This window comes from Danio rerio, chromosome 20, assembly GCF_049306965.1.
Source record: "Danio rerio strain Tuebingen ecotype United States chromosome 20, GRCz12tu, whole genome shotgun sequence".
NCBI classification, from domain to species: Eukaryota; Metazoa; Chordata; class Actinopteri; order Cypriniformes; family Danionidae; genus Danio; species Danio rerio.
The window spans coordinates 396,752-415,916 of record NC_133195.1 but is presented as its reverse complement, the minus strand read 5'-3'; the positions used below and the strand labels follow the sequence as shown (position 1 = coordinate 415,916).

At 39.9% G+C, this 19,165-nt stretch overlaps 1 protein-coding gene across 6 annotated transcripts in view; it reads right to left on the bottom strand.

The window, feature by feature from the left end:
- The window catches only part of fynb (FYN proto-oncogene, Src family tyrosine kinase b), a 64,639-nt gene that overhangs the window by 11,977 nt on the left and 33,497 nt on the right, over nt 1-19,165 (bottom strand). For 3 of the 6 annotated variants that reach the window (XM_005160302.6, XM_073933171.1, NM_001029969.1), the window contains 6 exon segments: nt 17,922-18,199; nt 14,316-14,412; nt 11,908-12,006; nt 9,285-9,388; nt 8,550-8,699; nt 3,300-3,464 (listed from right to left, as the gene is read on the bottom strand). In XM_005160302.6, the coding sequence (XP_005160359.2) occupies nt 3,300-3,464; nt 8,550-8,699; nt 9,285-9,388; nt 11,908-12,006; nt 14,316-14,412; nt 17,922-18,189 (883 nt within the window). In that variant the 5' untranslated portion in view covers nt 18,190-18,199. 6 annotated transcript variants of the gene reach the window in all.

The window sequence follows — 19,165 nt, the reverse complement described above, 5'->3', positions numbered from 1 at the left end:
ATGGAGGAGTGGAGAGGATGGGACTCCTGAAAGACCCCAGTGACAGACGGGTGTCCGCATTGATCTTGTCGGTCAGCCTGAACACCAGCAGCCTGCAGCTTCTCCATGATGGACGTCCAGCGTTCTCCAGCCTCCGGCGCCTAGACTGCAGGTCTGCACAAGAAGTGTGGCCAGAGGAGAAATGGTGGAGCCCAGCTGAGTCTGGCTTCTCTCCAGGTTTTCTCCTTCACTTTGGTCAGTTGGTGAAGTTTGTTCCTCCACTGTCCTGCTTGGTTTGAGTCTTGTGGAGCTGCGCATTGATGGATTTACTCTTCAGTGTTTGGACTCTCAGCAGTGAAGATTAAACCACACTGAGCTTCTGAACACTGGACTGACACCGCTTCAGTTCTCTAGAACTTCAGTGTTCACGCTGGAGAAATGAAGGAGAACTGAACTGAACTGAATTAAAGTGCTGCCCAAAAGGCCGTGTTGCAAAAACCCTTCGGTGGACACGCAACCCAAGGAGGAAGAGTGAGATCTCCACACAAGTACACACTTACCTGAAGACAGCTTGATGAATAGAGATGTGGAACAGCTGTTATGAGTCACAATAAACACTCCGAAACCTCATACTCACACTCTTACCTCCATCAACAACACGACAGCAGCATGGTAAAGAATCACTGAAGCTTGATTTAACAGTTTAACAGTTTTATTAATATACTTTGGTCAATAATTGTTTTACACTGTTAAAAAAATACCTGTAAATGAGCAGCTTTCCATATTTTGTGATTTATTGTTTTTATTTTCAATGTTTAAATCTGCAATAGTCACATCGGAGGATGAGCAATGATGTTATGGTCATAATTACCATTTCAGATCAAATGATTTGTGCAAAGTTGAACCTAAATAGAGAAATAGATTTCATTCGGGTGTGTTTTTAAGGCCTGCATGTGACTAAATAAGATTTTGAGTCAATTTAAATATTTGAAGTTCGTAGCTTTAACAAAGACTAATTGTTTTTACTTATTTATGTATACAGTGAAGACTGAGTTATTTTACATATGACCGTATGAACTGCATCACTCCACTTTTTTTGGGAGAGTTAAAGAGTTGAGTTGACCACAGTTTATCCTTTTTAATCCAATTCAGCTGATCCCCTGGGCCCGGTTTTTCAAAAGTAATCCACTGGGCTTTTGGATAAGGGATTGGATCAAATCTTGAAAATGGGTTTTTCAAAAGAAAAAACGGATTACCTAATCGGATTAGATCACGTAATCTAATCTTGGTTTTGATCCGGATCAAACCTTTACTTGGGGTTTTCAGACCTTTTTTGTAGGATCTGGATCACTTTGATCCAAAAAACCTGGATTAAACTGATCCCATCAGGAGGGTGGATTTAGTGTGGATTTCATGCCTAAAATGTAATGAAAACTTAAAAAATGTATTAAATAATTTTGTTTTTGGATCTTACGAGATATACTATTATTCATAAAGTTTGAATTGTATTTGTTCATCCGTCAGGCTGTAGTGAGTATAGGCTTTAACGTATTCAGCCTTTCAGTATAGGCCTACAGCAAAGTAGAAAGAGTTTGGCCTCATAAAATAATCCCCCAAACAGCTGTCAAAACTGACCAAAAACAATACACTTTATTCTGTCACTAATTGATATCTATATTCATCACAATGGAAAATATTTTTGTTTTTAGAATATTTATTAGTGATGTATGCAATGATAACAGGATAACAAAAAAAAAAAAAAGCAAAGAATGGCGATCACTGATTTTTGAAATCACCTTCAACAATTGCAAAAAGAGACTGAAAGAGCAGAAGCACAGCTTCATCTGGTAGAGGAACAGCTGACTCTGACCAAACTGCAGCAAACCAAGGCCAGACTTGAGATCTGCCTCCTAAAGGCTGCGCTCAGACAAGCTGCTCTCTCCACATCAGATGAGGAAGTCTGAACTGATTGTGCAGTTTTTGACATTAAGTCTTTTTTTATTTACATGTATATTTGAAACTTGTTATAAATATCCTCAATGTTTGTGTTGTAGGTCTCAGATGAGCGGACTGCTGGAAGAGGATGGGGTGGGCTTTTTCTTGTTTTTATTTTTTTATTTTTAAATGTGTGTGTTTTCATTTCAAATAAGAATAAAGTTATATTGACCCCACACTGGCTATTCTACTTGTTGCTCTTTACATAGGCCTATCTATCCATCTACATTGTGATTGAGCACTGGTAATCCAGATTTAGTGATCCTGAAAAGCTCCTATCCGGATCAGATTGATCCAATCCAATGTTGCTTTGAAAAACTGGCTCAAAAAGTAAGCTGGATTACCTGATCACGGATCGCAAAAACAGGATTACTAAATCCGGATCAATTTTATCCGGATTAAAGGTTTTGAAAAACCGGGCCCTGGTCTGAAGGAGACACTTTTAGCTTAGCATCAATCATTGAATCAGATTAGACCGTTAGCATCTCATTCAAAATGTTTAAAAAAAAAGCCTGGATGATTTTCCTATTTAAAGCTGGACTCTTTTGTATAAACATCATGCATTAAGAGTGACAGGAAATGAAAAGTTGCCATGTTCAGGGAACTATACTCTCACCCCGGCGTAATAACTCTACTGCAGTACCACGGCTGCAGCAGGGCCACTCATTGACCCGATAAAAAAAGTGGAGTGCTTCTTTAAATATCATTGATGTTAAAGTATTGATGGAGATCAGTGAATGTAGGAGAGATTTGACAGTCTTACCATACCACACATCAGCAAAACACCCGGCCCCCAGCTTCATGTCCAGCGTCAGAGACTCGCGAGCGATCTCCCAGGAATCATGGCTGAGTCCCACAGTATCAGGGGTGTAGACCATGCACACACCCGTTAAGTTAAAGCACAAACCATCTGCACTCTCTGGAGGGTACGGGGAGAGGGGTTAAATCAGGACGGCGGGAACATGCACTGAGCGAGAAGGAGGGCGGCCATTTTGCTCTAATGATGTCTGAATATATTTCGGCGATTAATAAGCAAACGCTTTTCTCTTATGACATCTTTTATGACAGCTCTTTTCTAGATTTGACGTATGATGGAAGCTTTAGCGGTTTGATGTTGATAAGCTCAGAGAACTGAATAGCTGGATCTCCGTGAGTGTCATGAGCCAGTCATCATCATCAGCAGAGATACTTTAACTGCATCAAACACTGAAGATTCACTCAAGTGAACTAGCGTCTACATCCAGACATCGGTAAAGTGACTCAGTTTGACCTCCCTCTGTCTCGCTCCAGGCCGGTTGTTAGCAAGCGCAGCGCAGGGCTCGTACCCATCCAAACCTCCCCAAACTGGCCGTTGCCCAAGCGCTTTATGAGCTGCAGGGACTCCCGCGGGATCTCCCACACATCTTTGGTTTTGACAGACAGGTCGGTGAGCCTTGGCATCCCTTTGTGGCAGGGTACGACCAAGCGGCAGCAAAGCCCCGCTGCCCGCTCTGAGCACGCACACACACACACAGAAAAACACACACAATGCCAGAGAGAGAGAGAGAGAGAGAGAAGCATCAGAGGCATTGGAGGAAGCAGTGAAGAGTTTCAGCAGGACACCCTCAAACAGTAGAGCTGTGGAGGAACAAACTAATCTAGAAACTGAATCAGCGTCGATTCTCAGATTAACAATTTTTCACAATTAACAATTGATTCTCACTATTCCCTCCTGAATCAATCCTGAGCTTAGTTTTTAACAGCGAAAAGCCCTCAAAGCTATTTTTGACAGCAGACAGTGTTGTAGGCTAGTATAGGCTAGTTTTTAAACAGCAGATGGCGCTCTAGACTATTTTCTAACAGCAGATGGCGCTCTAGGCTAGTTATTACCAGCAGATGGTGCTCTAGACTATTTTCTAACAGCAGATGGCGCTCTAGGCTAGTTTTTAAACAGCAGATGGCGCTCTAGACTATTTTCTAACAGCAGATGGCGCTCTAGGCTAGTTATTACCAGCAGATGGTGCTCTAGACTATTTTCTAACAGCAGATGGCGCTCTAGGCTAGTTTTTAAACAGCAGATGGCGCTCTAGACTATTTTCTAACAGCAGATGGCGCTCTAGGCTAGTTTTTAAACAGCAGATGGTGCTCTAGGCTAGTTATTACCAGCAGATGGCGCTCTAGGCTAGTTTTTTAACAGCGGATGGGGCTCTAGGCTGGTTTATTTTAACAGGGGATGGTGCTCTAAGCTAGTTTTATAACAGCAAGTGGTGTTCTAGGCTTGTCATTACCAGCAGATGGCGCTCTAGACTAGTTTTGAACAGCAGATGGCGCTCTAGACTAGTTTTTAACAGCAGATGGTGCTCTAGGCTAGTTACTACCAGCAGATGGCGCTCTAGACTAGTTTTTAACAGCAGATGATGCTCTAGGCTAGTTTTGAACAGCAGATGGCGCTCTAGACTAGTTTTTAACAGCAGATGATGCTCTAGGCTAGTTATTACCAGCAGATGGCGCTCTAGACTAGTTTTTAACAACAGATAGCTCTCTAGGCTAGTTTTTAACAGCAGATGGTGCTCTAGGCTGGTTTTTAACAGCAGATGGCGCTCTAGGCTAGTTTTTTAACAGGAGATGGCGCTCTAGGCTAGTTATTACCAGCAGATGGCGCTCTAGACTAGTTTTGAACAGCAGATGGCGCTCTAGGCTAGTTTTTAAACAGCAGATGGCGCTCTAGGCTAGTTTTTTAACAGCAGATGGTGCTCTAGGCTAGTTCTTGAACAGCAGATGGCGCTCTAGGCTAGTTCTTTAACTGCAGATGGTGCTCTAGGCTAGTTTTTTTAACAGCAGATGGCGCTCTAGGCTAGTTATTACCAGCAGATAGCTTCTAGACTAGTTTTGAACAGCAGATGGCGCTCTAGGCTAGTTTTTTTAACAGCAGATGGCGCTCTAGGCTAGTTTTTTTTTAACAGGGGATGGTGCTCTAAGCTAGTTTTTTAACAGCTAGTGGTGTTTTAGGCTAGTCATTACCAGCAGATGGCGCTCTAGACTAGTTTTGAACAGCAGATGGCGCTCTAGGCTAATTTTTTAACAGCAGATGGTGCTTTAGGCAACTTATTACCACCAGATGGCGCTCTAGACTAGTTTTTAACAACAGACGACTCTCTAGGCATGTTTAGGCTAGTTTTTAAACAGCAGAATGTGCTCTTTTTAACAGCAGATGGTGCTCTAGGCTGGTTTTGAACAGCAGATGGTGCTCTAGGCTGGTTTTGAACAGCAGATGGCGCTCTAGACTAGTTTTTTAACAGCAGATGGTGCTCTAGGCTAGTTATTGCCAGCAGATGGCGCTCTAAGCTCGTTATTTAACAGCAGATGGTGCTCTAGGCTAGTTTTTTAGGCTAGACTAGTTTTAAAAACAGATGACCTGAAGGTCCTGAAGATCAGAAGGTGTCTAGATTAGTCTTAAGCAGAGTATGGCTGTTTGTAAAGCATACAGCGCCATCTGCTGTTAAAAGCTAAGCTCTGAACCCATTGGAAGCAGGCATGAAGCATTTCAAAGATCTTAGAATCAATTTCTTGAACAATGTTTTCACCACAGATCTATCAAACAATATGTTCAGCTTGTTGGCCAAGTTGCATTTTCATCATCAGTGGGATCTACACTTGTTAAACACTGAATAATGCTGAATTAAATATTCCTCTTCTTAACCAATATTAAAACAACAACTAAAGCCTGGTAACTAAGTAGTAATAAACTAGTAGCAGTTAGCGTCTGGACTACATCACAGCTCTTGTTTTGATATGTCAGTGATTAACCTTACTGTTAGGCATACCTATTTGACATTCAGCAAAAGGTTAATAATACGTGGTATTTTCCCACAGCGCTGCGGCAGTGTTTACTCTGGACCTTAACGCTGAGATAACGGCACACTTGGCACCAACAGAGGCATCATTTCAGGATTCAGTCACCGAGTACCATCTGCTCTCAACCCAAGCATGCATCCGGCCCATCAGTCATCAACCCCATCAGCTCAGAAACAGTGGGGCGATGACATCAGATTCATAGAGCTCTGGGCAGGGGTGTCACATCAGTTTGATTATTTTGGTTGGATGTCAGCGTCTGTTGCAAGCTTGATGACAATGTTTGTTTGGGAAGCACTCTGAATTTGCTTTGGCGACATTAAATGTTCTGATGTATTTTTCATATGGCATCATGGGTCGATATCGATTTATGCTGGGTTAATAATGGGTCACCGTTAGTATTACTGTAATCAGCTGAAGCTGAACAGACTCTCTAATGCACTGCTTTAACAGGACAAAGCTACTTGGAGGGTTTTCTTTTTCTTTTGAAGGTCATGCCATAAATTCTCAATAGGATTAATATCAGGACTTTGACTAGGCCACTCCAAAGTCTTTATTTTGCTTTTCTTCAGCCATTCAGAAGGGAACTTGCTGGTGAAAGATAGCTTTTATTGACTAGCAATACAAAAAATTAAATTCAGTCACTTTTATTTTTAGAAAATCTATCGTAGTATATATATATACATGCATTTTTTTATTATTAAAATATTTCACTTATTATATCTCTCTAATGCACTGCTTTAACACGGCTTATTCCTAAGACAGACAAAATAAAGCTCTCTGCTGCTGAAAGTTAAGGGGAGAAAAAGTGCAAAGCTGATGCAACAACACCATGAGCAGCATCTGACACACATTTACAGTAATCCCGGTGAATGCATTAAGTGTGTGTTTGCTCTCTGGGCTCAGTATGAGAGGTCATGAGCACATGTTATCTAAAATCCTTTTGACATTTTCTATATGCATTAACAGTCAATATGTTAACTGGAGCGTGTTGAGATGAGCTTTCCTGACTGACTGGAGCAGTGCCGCCTCCTGTAGGCCGCTGCAAAAGCACTGTATATAAGCATGGGTGCATCTCAATCAGCTCCTCTTTGTACAACATCAGCACTGGGATTGATGAATAACAGTGGAATCCTGCAGAGGAGATACTACACTGAGGATGAAAGGATGTGGTTGATAGATGTGGTCTTGGTGGGCTTCTTTGCAGAATTGTTGCAATTCAGCTATAATGGAGGGTTTTCGAGAATGAACCGGTTTATTAGGGTCATGCCACAGCTTCTCAATCGGATTCAGATCAGGACTTTGACTAGGCCACTCCAAAGTCTTGTCATTTTGTTTTTCTTCTAGTGAAAGTCACCATTTCCTGTCTTGATTTTTTGACTAGCAATTCTAGTCTATTGATAGGTAATATTTAACAAAAATAGTAAATAAATATCTGTATTTATTGATGCATTTTAAAAATGTTTCAGTTTATTTCAAATGTATAATTTATTTTAATATTGAGTTTACCCTGTTAAGACTTGGATATTTACATTTTACCAAAAAAAAAAAAAAAATCTATTCACAGTGTAAAAATGTTATTTACAGCCTTAAAACAGGAAGAATCATTCAGCATTCTCAATGTGTTCATCAGAATCAATTAGAAAAATATATCAATAAATACAGAACAATAAACGTATAAGAAAAATGCAAATATTTATGGTAATTATTTACAATAATGTTTCCTTGATTAATGTTATCAAATAAATTAACATTGAGCAAAATATTAATATTCTTTGCATGTTAATTGTAATTGTTTTTAATCCATTTAAAGTAAGTTTGATTATAGCAAGATTTCAACCATTAATCAATTTAAATGTTGTCTAGATTGCTCTGTACCTATATCATATACAAATATATATATATATGCTTCTATATCAGTTTATGGTTAAATATAATTAAATCACACTTTCTTTTATTAAACGTAAGGTATCTCTCGTGTGACGTTATATTTGTTGAGTTGTTCACATGATTAATGTTAGCTGCTTCCTTTAAGGTGATCGGTATCGACATTGACACTCGCTGATTTTCACAGGAGCGTTTCAGGAAGTAAACGCTTCAGATGCCATGTCCCAATTCCCCTACTAATGCCATGTCCTTTCTTATACTGTTGAGTGTGTAACAGAATATGCAGACTTTGGGAGATACAACACCGTCCTCATTAATGGAACTACTGGAAATCTCCTGTTCAGAAAGCTCACATCACTGAAATATCTTCCAGTAGGCTGGATATTAATTATCATTCACACATCTTTACTAAAGCCTCTCTACTTGCGTTGCAGCCACCATGTTTGTAGTTCGTTTCACATTTTATTCCTGCATTTGTAGTTCTAACTAAAATTACATCCAATGTGTGATGTGTTGTGGCCAATATGAGCGCTAGAGTAAGCTGATCTGCACTTCAAATGTCTACCGACAAATATTTGACGATCTAGATAACTTTAGAATACTCATCACACACTAATTCTGACTTCCAACACCATTTAGGACGGATAGTAAGTGAATTGATAGCATGGAAATATTTCTGTCAATGAGACAGCCCTAAACATAACCAACTCCCTAATAAGTGTCCTGACTAGTGAACAAGGTAGCTGATTGAGACGCACCCTGTGCCTTCGATACTGCTATTAATTCTGCAAGTGGGAGCTGTAGCTATGAGATATACTGTATTGTGTTGTGTGTGTGTGTGTGTGTGTGTGTGTTACCGGTGTAATGCTGGACCAGCTGCTGAAGGGTCTCGAACTGAGCTCTAGTGGTGATGTAGTAGCCTCCACTGTCCAGTTTGCGGATTTTATAATGTTTTACATGGTCGCCCTTTACATCGTCCCAGTCCCGGATAGACAATGAGAAGGCGCCTGCAACACACACACACACACACACACACACACACACACACAGTTGCAGTACAGTCTTTTCACAGTGTGTTCAGTAGGGTTGTCATAAGCATTGACTTGGCTATTAATTAGTATTGAGATTTTTAAAATGTCCAGTTGAGTGAGTTCTGAATCACTGCTGATTGGCCGTTGTGTTCATCTGCTCAACAGAAATGACTGTGATTGGCTGTGAAGGTCATCGGTTCAGTCCTCTTCACCAATTACAAACACAGATCAAGAACACTGGAGCTTATCAAAGCCGCATCAATCAGCTTAGCGTCTCCCTTTGTTCTCCACTTTTTCCTTACAGCAAGAAGGTCGCTAGTTCGAGTCCGGCTGGGTCAGTTGGTGTTTCTGTGTGGAGTTTGTCTGAATAGTGTGCGAGTGTGTGTGTGAATATGAGAGTGTCTGCGAGTTCTTCAAGCTCACCAAAGCATTCATCAGGTTTTCACATGTGGGTGGACGGTCTCTGCTTCCTCAAACTCTTCATGAATCACATTGGGAGGCGAGCTCATATGTACTATACAGAAAGCAGTGTTATGTGCTGGAGTAAGTAGAGGACATCACCTTTAGTGGTTTCACTCTCGCGGATTAGGAATGTGCCACGGGGGTTCCCTGTAGAAAGAAGCTGCCTCTCTGCATCCTTACGACCCAACTTTCCAAAATACCAGCTGAAATACAGAGAGAGAGAGAGAGAGAGAGAGAGAGAGAGAGAGAGAGAGAGAGAGAGAGAGAGAGAGAGAGAGAGAGAGAGAGAGAGAGAGAGTTACTTTAGCAGCAGATAATAACTGGTCTTCTAGTTGATGATGTGTAAGAGTGTCAGAAGGTGGATTTCTCTGCTGGATCATCTGCTGATCTGCATCAATCATCACCAATACTGCAGAAGACCTACTGGAACCAGCATGGACCAAGATTCACACAGATATCAGTCAAGTCTGGTGAAGGAGACATCATGGTTTGGGGTTCATTCAGTATGGAGAGATCTGCAGAGTGGATGATCAACATCAACAGCCTGAGGTATCAAGACATCTGTGCTGCCCATTACATTACAAACCACAGGAGAGGGACAATTCTCCAGCAGGATAGCGCTCCTGCTCATACTTCAGCCTCCACATCAAAGATCCTGAAAGCAGAGAGTGCTCCAGGATTGGCCAGCCCAGTCACCAGACATCAACATTATTGAGCATCTTTATGCAATATTACAAAATATGCATAAAAATAAGTTGATGGAAACATGAGTGCAATCCGCCAATGCTTTGATCAATGCTTTGATGCTTTTGACTTTAGTTCTTCACCATAATGTTAAGCTCCATATTGTTCGGAGTCTTGTATTGAAAGGTTTTCACCAAGTAAAGGTCAGTTTGACCACATCTCCACACTTAGCTGCAGAATAACTGAAATGGCAGAAGCGAGGCACATTTCTCAGTGGAAGAAAAGCTTTAATTACAGCGTTCCTTCGCTGATATCTTAAGTTACACCGTGTGCAAATGATGTCAGTTTTTTCCCCATTTAATTTTCCACAGCCAGACTGATGTCAGTGTCGGACTCACTCTAACATGCTCGGCTTTAGCCAGTGGGAGGTGTTTGATGCTGCAAGTTTGCAGATGTTTTCTCATGTCAACTGTGAAGACCCTCAGATGTTTACAGCTGTGAAAACCATCCCAGGTCCTTAACAAACATCATCTTGCTGTTATGCATCACATTAAAACCAGAGGAATGCATCACCATTGCCTCAAGCTTCACTTGTCGTTGAGTTTCTTCACTTTATTTTATTATTATAGAACCAAGAACTGACATATTGTGATGAATGCGTGACCGCTGTCTACCCTAGATTTTGTTCTTCATATGGACGTCAGTGGTTTGTGTTCAGCAGAATCTTATAAAGGTTTTATGTTGGGGTTGTTAACAGTATCGACTTCTTTACCGACCAATATCCAAGTTTTCTACCGACATGACTGTGAATGGTCATCTGTTCACCGAGTGTAAACACTGATACAGCGACGCAGGAGCATGCCACTATATCCTTTACTATGATCTTCTTTGTGAAGGTGAATTAAATTAAAGAAAAATAAAAAGTGTTGAATTTTGGTGCATGTTATGGATGTTTATTAACAACAAGTTAAGTAATATCAATTGTTCCAGACCTTTCACCTTCAAAATAAAAAACCTGATTTTGACCTGTTAATGCAGACATTGAGAACCCCTGCTTTATATTAAGGCTAAAGGTTTAATGACGGCAGCTTAAAGACACCTCTCATGAGGAGAATGAAGCCTCATGCATTGCTCAGGTGTGAGTTTCTCACAGACTTGGGTCCAAACTTTGATGCTTCTGTGGGTCTCGTCTATCAAATCTGAGCTTTATTCTGTATTTTCAATTGGATTCGGCTCAGGTGATTGGCTTGGCCATTCTACAGCTTGATTTTCTTTCTCTGAAAGCATCTGAGAGTCTCCTCGGCTGTGTTTTGGATCATTGTCCTGCAGAAATGTCCACCCTGGGTTCCTCTTCATCCTCCTGCTGATGTAGATGTTGGACTGAAGCAGCTGATCTTCAGGGCAGAGGCTTGCTGAAGAACTACTGAGAGATTTCAGCTGCTGTCTGGGCTTTCACTGCCCAACTACACCTCCCTTTCTTCATGTGTTCAACACTTTTTCCCTGCTTCATTTTAGTTTACTACACAGAACTTCATTTGTAAACTAATTAGTTTTGTTTTCTTTGCATTCATGTCAAGTCAACAGCACCTATAGAAATCTGTTTACAGAAAGAAATGGTGACGTGTTCAGTAATCATTTCCCTCACTGTAGATATTGTACTGGCCATTAGAAAGCTCCACAATCTGAATCAGAGCAATGCATTATAAATCTCTCAGCTTTTTCAGATACACCGTGGACATTCATATCTTCCAGTTCTGCTGATGTAACTGCAAACGTCAGGCTTCAGATAGAATAGTAGCAGCTGTGTCAGTTTTAGGGAGGTGTCCTCCAACTTTGCTCCAAACAACAACACAAATGTTGCCTGGTGACCACGTCCATGAGCCGCCCTGTGCTGCAGCAGTGTCTGGATTCATTTAGAGCGGGCCGAGGTTCATCCTGCTGAGGGGTCTATGGGATGTGATCAGAATGACATCACTGTACCCCCCACCCTAAACACAGACACGCTGTTCACACACTGATTTCAGACACACAGACTTACTCTTCAGCCTGGATTGAGTCCACTGGGGCGACATAGTTGCTGGGAATGTAGCCGGTTCCTCCGGTGGTTAGAGATCGGGCGTCCCACCAGTCACCCTCACTGACATGGAGAGAGAGAGAACAGGATAAAATCAGGTCATGCTGACGTTTTTCACACTGGAAGACTTATATCACCCATATACATGTCTATCCATCTGTTCATTCAGTATATTCATTCATTCACCTGTGTGCTTCATTCATCCACATATCATTCATCCACCACCTAACATTTATCCACCTCTTCATCCAGTCATCTCATCTGTATGTTCTTCCATCTACAGTATTTATCTCTCTGGTCATTAATTCAATCATTCATTCAAACATTCATTCATTCATTCATTCATTCAATCATGTATTCATTCATTCATTTTTTCAATCATGTATTCATTCAATCATGCATTCAATCAATCATTCATTCAATCATGTATTCATTCAATCATGTATTCATTCATTTATTTATTCAATCATTCATTCATTCATTCATTCATTCATTTATTACATTCATTCATTCAATCATGCATTCATGTATTCATTCAATCAATCATTCATTTAATCATGTATTCATTCATTCATTCATTTATTCAATCATTCATTCATTCATTCATTCATTCATTTAATTATGCATTCATTCATTTATTTATTCAATCATGCATTCATTAATTCAATCAATCATTCATTCAATCATGTATTCATTCATTCATTCATCCATTCATCCATTCATTCATTCATTCATTCATTCAATCATGCATTCATTCATTCACTTATTCAATCATGCATTAATTCATTCATCCAATCAATCATTCATTCAATCAATCATTCATTCAATCATGTATTCATTCATTCATTCAATCATGCATTCATTTATTTATTCAATCAATCAATCATTCAATCATGTATTCATTTATTCATTCAATCAATCAATCATTCATTCAATCATGTATTCATTCATTTATTTATTCAATCAATCAATCATTCAATCATGCATTCATTTATTCATTCAATCAATCAATCATTCATTCAATCATGTATTCATTCATTCATTTATTCAATCATGCATTCATCCATTCAATCAATCAATCACTCACTTACTCACTCATTCACATTTATTCAATTATCCATCCATGTTTATGCACTGCGTTCATTCATTCACCTACCAAACATTTATCACACAAGCTTAATAGTCATACCCATCTTCATGTCCCGGTAAACCACATAAACCTGTACACACACACTCTCTGGATCACACAGAGAGTGGAAAATCCCTCTGCCTAGAGCGGCTGTCAATGCCTCATTTACTGGAGAATGCTCGACTCTCTCTTGAACACGTCCTCCATGTTATATCCCTCTCTAAACATCCTCTACTTTAAACACAAATCATCCCTTTTAAGAAAAGCTGTTTTCTCTCTCCATCACTATATACAGGAATAGACACGCTGTACCTGAGAGTGCAGGTGGCCTCAGCGCCAGCAGAGGGAGCTCCGCTGTTAAACACACTGCACATCTTCACAGTGGATCACAGGGTTGTGACTTGCTAAACTGCTTACCAATTACCAATTATTAAATGCTTAATAAATACTGCAATACACATGCAGTAAGAGAAGTACATCAACTATGATGAATCAACAGGATGATTATTAAAGGGAGAGTTCACCCATAAATGAAAAATGCCATCATTTACTCACCTTTCAAACCTTAATGAGTTTCCTTTTTCTGTTAAACACTTAAGATAGTTAGAGGAAAGCTGACACCTGAACAAATCAACATTTATAATGAAAACAAATACTATAGAAGTCAACGGTTGCTGGATTCCTCAAGATAAAAATCTGCTTTTGTGTTCAGCTGAGGACAGAAAGTCCAGGATGAGTGAATAATCAGTCCAGGATGAGTGAATGATGACTATTTTTTATTTTGGGTGAACTGTCCCTTTAAGAATCGTCCATAATCAAGTTACACGTTCAATCCTTGTCCAAAAGTGTGCTTAACTTTACTACACGTCAACTGTAGCACTTGTGGCACTCATGCTGAACTGTGTTTGCAGTTTACTGACGTCAGATTGTATAAATGGCCAATATTTATGCATTTGCGTCATTTATTAGTTTTTTTTTACTTCCTGTGTAGACATTCATGATTGCTTATCATCATTAAAATATTTCAATATTATTTCACAAGATGCAATTGTGTCATGCTAGCTAAAACCTGATAGAAGAAGCTCCACTGATTTTAGTTTCTCTCTGTTTACTGCACAGCTGCTGTTTCTGCATGGCTGAAAACAGCGTCTGACTGCAGAGTGAACCCACTACTGTTGAATTCAGCTATATTGACCAGCATTCCCATCAACCTGTTGCTTATGTTTCAGATCTTAATACTTACGTGCTGTTGATGATTTGAAACTTCTCTCCTTTCCTGAAACTGAGATCATCTTCAGTCCTGGCCTCATAATCATAGAGAGCTACAAACAGAGTCACACCTAAGAGAGGAGAGACAGAGAGAGAATTACGGTCTATACATATACTGAATTACAGTATGTATATATATATATATATATTAGGGGTGTAATGGATCAGAATTGTACAGATCAAAACCCACGGTTCAGAACACATGTGACTTGCGGATTAATAATTTTTAAAAATACTTTGCTAAATTTGTACCGATCACAGAGAGATGGTCTCTCGCATCATTTAGATCACATGTCTGAAAGCATTTAGGCTTTCCTGTAAAATATAACCTTTTGAGGCCCAAGCTGTTTTTTTCATGCATTTTCTATTTCTCTTTGCTATTTGGGCTTATTGGAACCTAATTAGAATAAAAGCAAAGCATCCTCTTTTAATATGATGTACTTTTAGAGATAAATGATGTTCATATATGTGGACTCGGGGTCCGAATTTACAGAAAACACAATCAAGTCACCTTTAAACTCTTTATTTCTGCCTTGAACACAGCAGATTTTTCCTGACTGTTTTTAATGCATTAATAACACATGCACACATATTTTTGAACATATTTTGACTATCAGAGAGTAAAAATAACTTTTTTCCCCCTATTTTGGACAGTTAAAAATAGTGTTGGGGCATTTCATATGCTGCAAAACAGTTGCAGGATGACACTGTGTGTCTGTAACCAAACACAAGACATAAGAGCTCAAATGTGCTGTCCACGTATGTGGCCACTAAGCCCTAGGAGGATAATGATGACGGAAGAAGATGTGCTGGGTTATTGAGGATGTGCTGGGTTTCTCAGGTTATGAAAGGTGTTTTCTGTCTTGTTTATCCTGCATTAATGCATTCAGTGTGAGCTGCACCATTAATCAGTGAAAGATCAGGATCTCAACACCCACGCAACATCAGTTATAAATGATGCTGATATGCATGGTTATTAATCCTAAGAGATTGAGTCTTTAGTCTTTTAAATTAGTGATGAAGTTACACACAGTGCAATAACACAGCAGCACTGAGGGAACAGTGTCTAGTGCAGATACACCACTGATGCTTATAGTGCAGATTTAAATCTCCATCATCTGCATTTAACCATGCTCAAACATGAAAGATGTATGCAGCAGTTGCATTATTTCACCAGTAGATGGCGACACCGGCCATCAGAAATACGCCACTGAATAATTCTTCAGAAATGATCATCTAGCACTGAAAAATGAAGATTAATGAGTGAAGAACTGAATCATTTACTGAAGATGAGGCTGAATAAATCTGGCTTTATAATCATGATCATGTTAGAGTTCTACATTCAGCATTATCAGCTACTATTTCACACTTTATCCTTATTCAGATGATGATTTCTTCAGTGTATTTGTAATAATGTTACAGCTTCTCTGTTCTGTTTATTAACACTAGAAGTGTCCTGCAGTGCTGTTTCTCTAATAATGGACAGCACATGGTGTTTGTCTCGTCCTCTTTCTGACGGATCTGATAAATGGTCTAAAAACCATAATGTGATCTGAATCATGAGATCTGTGATCTGTTACACCACTATATATATATATATATATATATATATTCATTTAAGGAAAAGATGGATGCAGTACTCCTCTATAGCTACTCAAGGCTTATGTGAGATTCAGCAAAATGATCCCCTGAACACTGAAATGGGACACCACCAGTGCACTATGAGCAGCACTAAGAAAGAAAAAGGCATTTTGGTTCTGCAGAGGCTTCCAGACACATCGAATGACATTTAAGACCTGCAATTAGGCCCATTTTAAAAGTCAAGACTCATTCAGCTGAATCAAACCCAAAGACACAAAGATGAACATACTGATAAACAAAGCATCACGTCTGCTCTAAACGCATCTTAAGAGACGAGCTGCTGCTCTCCCTTAGGGAGGTTATAAACAAAACTATGCGGGATCATTTGTCCTGTCTGCCTCTGCAATGTCACGTTCACTTCCGTCATTTCCATTTCGCTGTTTGGCTCAAATGGGTCCCACAAGATTTGAGAAATTTGGTCATCGACCCAGAGTAACGGGACACAAGCTAACCAAACCCCTCATTAGATGCAACCCAAACCCAAAATCTGTCATGAAGCATATAATCAGTCAGACAGGAATGCAGATTAGTCAACGCACATTCAACTCACGGACATTTCAATAGAAAAGTTTAACATTTGATCAATCAGTTTATTGATTTAACCACTATTAAGAGCCTTTTGAGCAGTGGACGGGTCTGTGGAAATGTGGAAAACCAAAGATGTCAACAAGAATCTGAATCAATGAATTGAGTCCTTAAAGACGCACAATGATTTGCTCCTCAGATATTTCAGAATAAACCCTAAAATAAAAGCTCTGAATTTTATCCGAGACGTCAATCTTTGGTCTTCAGAGTTGCTTGTTGAACATATGCGGACATCGGGCAGCACAGTGGCTCAGTGGTCAGCACTGTGGCCTCACAGCAAGAAGGTCTCTGCTTTGAGTCTCGGCTGGGTCAGTTGGTGTTTCTGTGTGGAGTTTGCATGTTCTCCCCGTGTTGGCGTGGGTTTCCTCCGGGTGCTCCGGTTTCCCCCACAGTCCAAACACATGCGCTATAGGGGAACTGATCAACTTAATTGGCCATAGTGTATGAGTGTGTGAATAAGTGTGTATGGGTGTTTCCCAGTACTGGGTCGCAGCTGGAAGGGCATTCGCTATATAAAACATATGCTGGAATAGTTGGTGGTTCATTCCGCTGTGGTGACCCTTGATGAATAAATCCAGCAGGCCCACAACATCATAAGACATTAATATTAGGTTAGATTTAGGTTGTGACGTCAGGTGACCAAAATTCAATGTCTAGCCAGCGTCTGAGGACAACGTTATTTTGACGTCCAATAACGACAGTAGATATTTGGTTGATTTTAGGTTCTGTTGGAAAGTGACCAAAATCCAACGTCGAGCCCTGATAAATAAGCCGAAGGAAAATTTATGAATGAATATGCGGACGACCATAGTGAGGATTAAGTGTGACACCCATAACTCACCCATAGCTCACCCATAACTCACCCATAACTCACCCAAAAAATTGTGTTCTGTTATAAATAACTCAATATTATTTTATTCCATCCCCTTTATAATTTCAGTCATCTTCAGAGCACCAATGAAGAGATTTTAGATGAAATCGGAGAGCTCCCTCATCCTCTATAGACAGTCCTGAGATGTTCAAAGTCCAGAAACACACCAGGAATCATCCTCAAAACAGATCAGATATCTACAAGAATCCATTTGTGCTCTATATTGACACTGAGGAATAAAAGCCGTTGTTGTTGTCGTATGTGTGACAAAAGTATTCTGGTAGCTTGATAATATTCCCGTTGAAACACTGTGGACATGTTTATTTGGTATGTTTCTGGATTGTGGGACCACTGCTGTCTATGGAGGATGAGGGAGCTCTCCGATTTCATCTATAATGTCTTCACAGGGGAATTGGAGGCACATTATTAATAACATCATTTGAATTTTTGGTTGAAGTAAATGTTTAATGATGCATGAGTTACCTGTGCCCCCTCGTGTGCGGAGTGTTCCTTGGTGTGTGGATGTGCTGATCCCTCCGAAGACTGTCATGCCCTGCGGGACAGCGGCTCCGTGGAAGTTGTTGTAATTGGGAATGGCTGCGACAGCAGTTCCGGTCCCGCTGAAGGCTGGGTAGTGCTGCGGTGTTGGGTCGACGCCATATCGGTAACCCACTCCGCTCTGAGACAAGCTGGTGTCCCGGTCGTCTGTTAACTTAGCAGCCTCTTTGTCCTTACATTGCACACAGCCCATCCTCTATGATCTGAAAGACACACAGAAAAATTAAGAATACACTCATGTGCCAGCAAACCTCACACACACACACACACACACACACACACACACACACACACACACACACACACACACACACACACACACACACACACATTAAAGGAACACTACCATTGTACAACTCCCTTAAGAGTTAAACTGTTGAAGTTAACATTTTTAGCTTAGCTTAGCATAAATTATTGAATCTTATTAGACCGTTAGCATTTTGCTCTTTTTACGACTCCCTTGGAGGTAAATGGTTTCATTTGACAACCTATTTTTAATCAACTCAATTAATCTCCAGGTTTGGCAGGAGCACTTTTAGCTTAGCTTAGCATAAAGCATTGAATCTTATTAGACCGTTAGCATTTTGCACTTTTTACGACTCCCTTAGAGTTAAAACTGTTGAATTTAACATTTTTTTTAAAATCAATTAAACAGTTTCATTTCACAACTTTTTCTTTAAAAATCAATTTAGCTGATCTTCCGGTTTGCCAGGAGCACTTTTAGCTTAGCTTAGCATAAAGCATTGAATTGGATTAGACCGTTAGCATTTTGCTCAAATTAGAATTTTGATAATCTTAGACAGAAGAAAATTAAAAGTTGATATTTTTTAGGTCATTATGGCTAGGAACTATACGCCTAGTCCAGTAATAATAATAAAAATGCCATATTTAAGCCATGATAAAGAAATGAGAGTGTAACTATATAATATAACCACAAGAGGTACAAAAACTGAAATTAAATGAAAAAGTAATAAAGGAAACAAACATGTAACAGGTAGCGTAATGTTTATGAAAAGTGGATTGGGTGGGGGGTGATGGGTGGGGCAGAGGGCCAGGTTCACGGTGGCAGGTCAGATGTCCCGGTGCTCCCTACAGCCAGTTCACAACTGCTTTATAGGCTACTACAGGCCTTATTCTAACGCTGTATTCTAATTGGCTGATGATCGTTC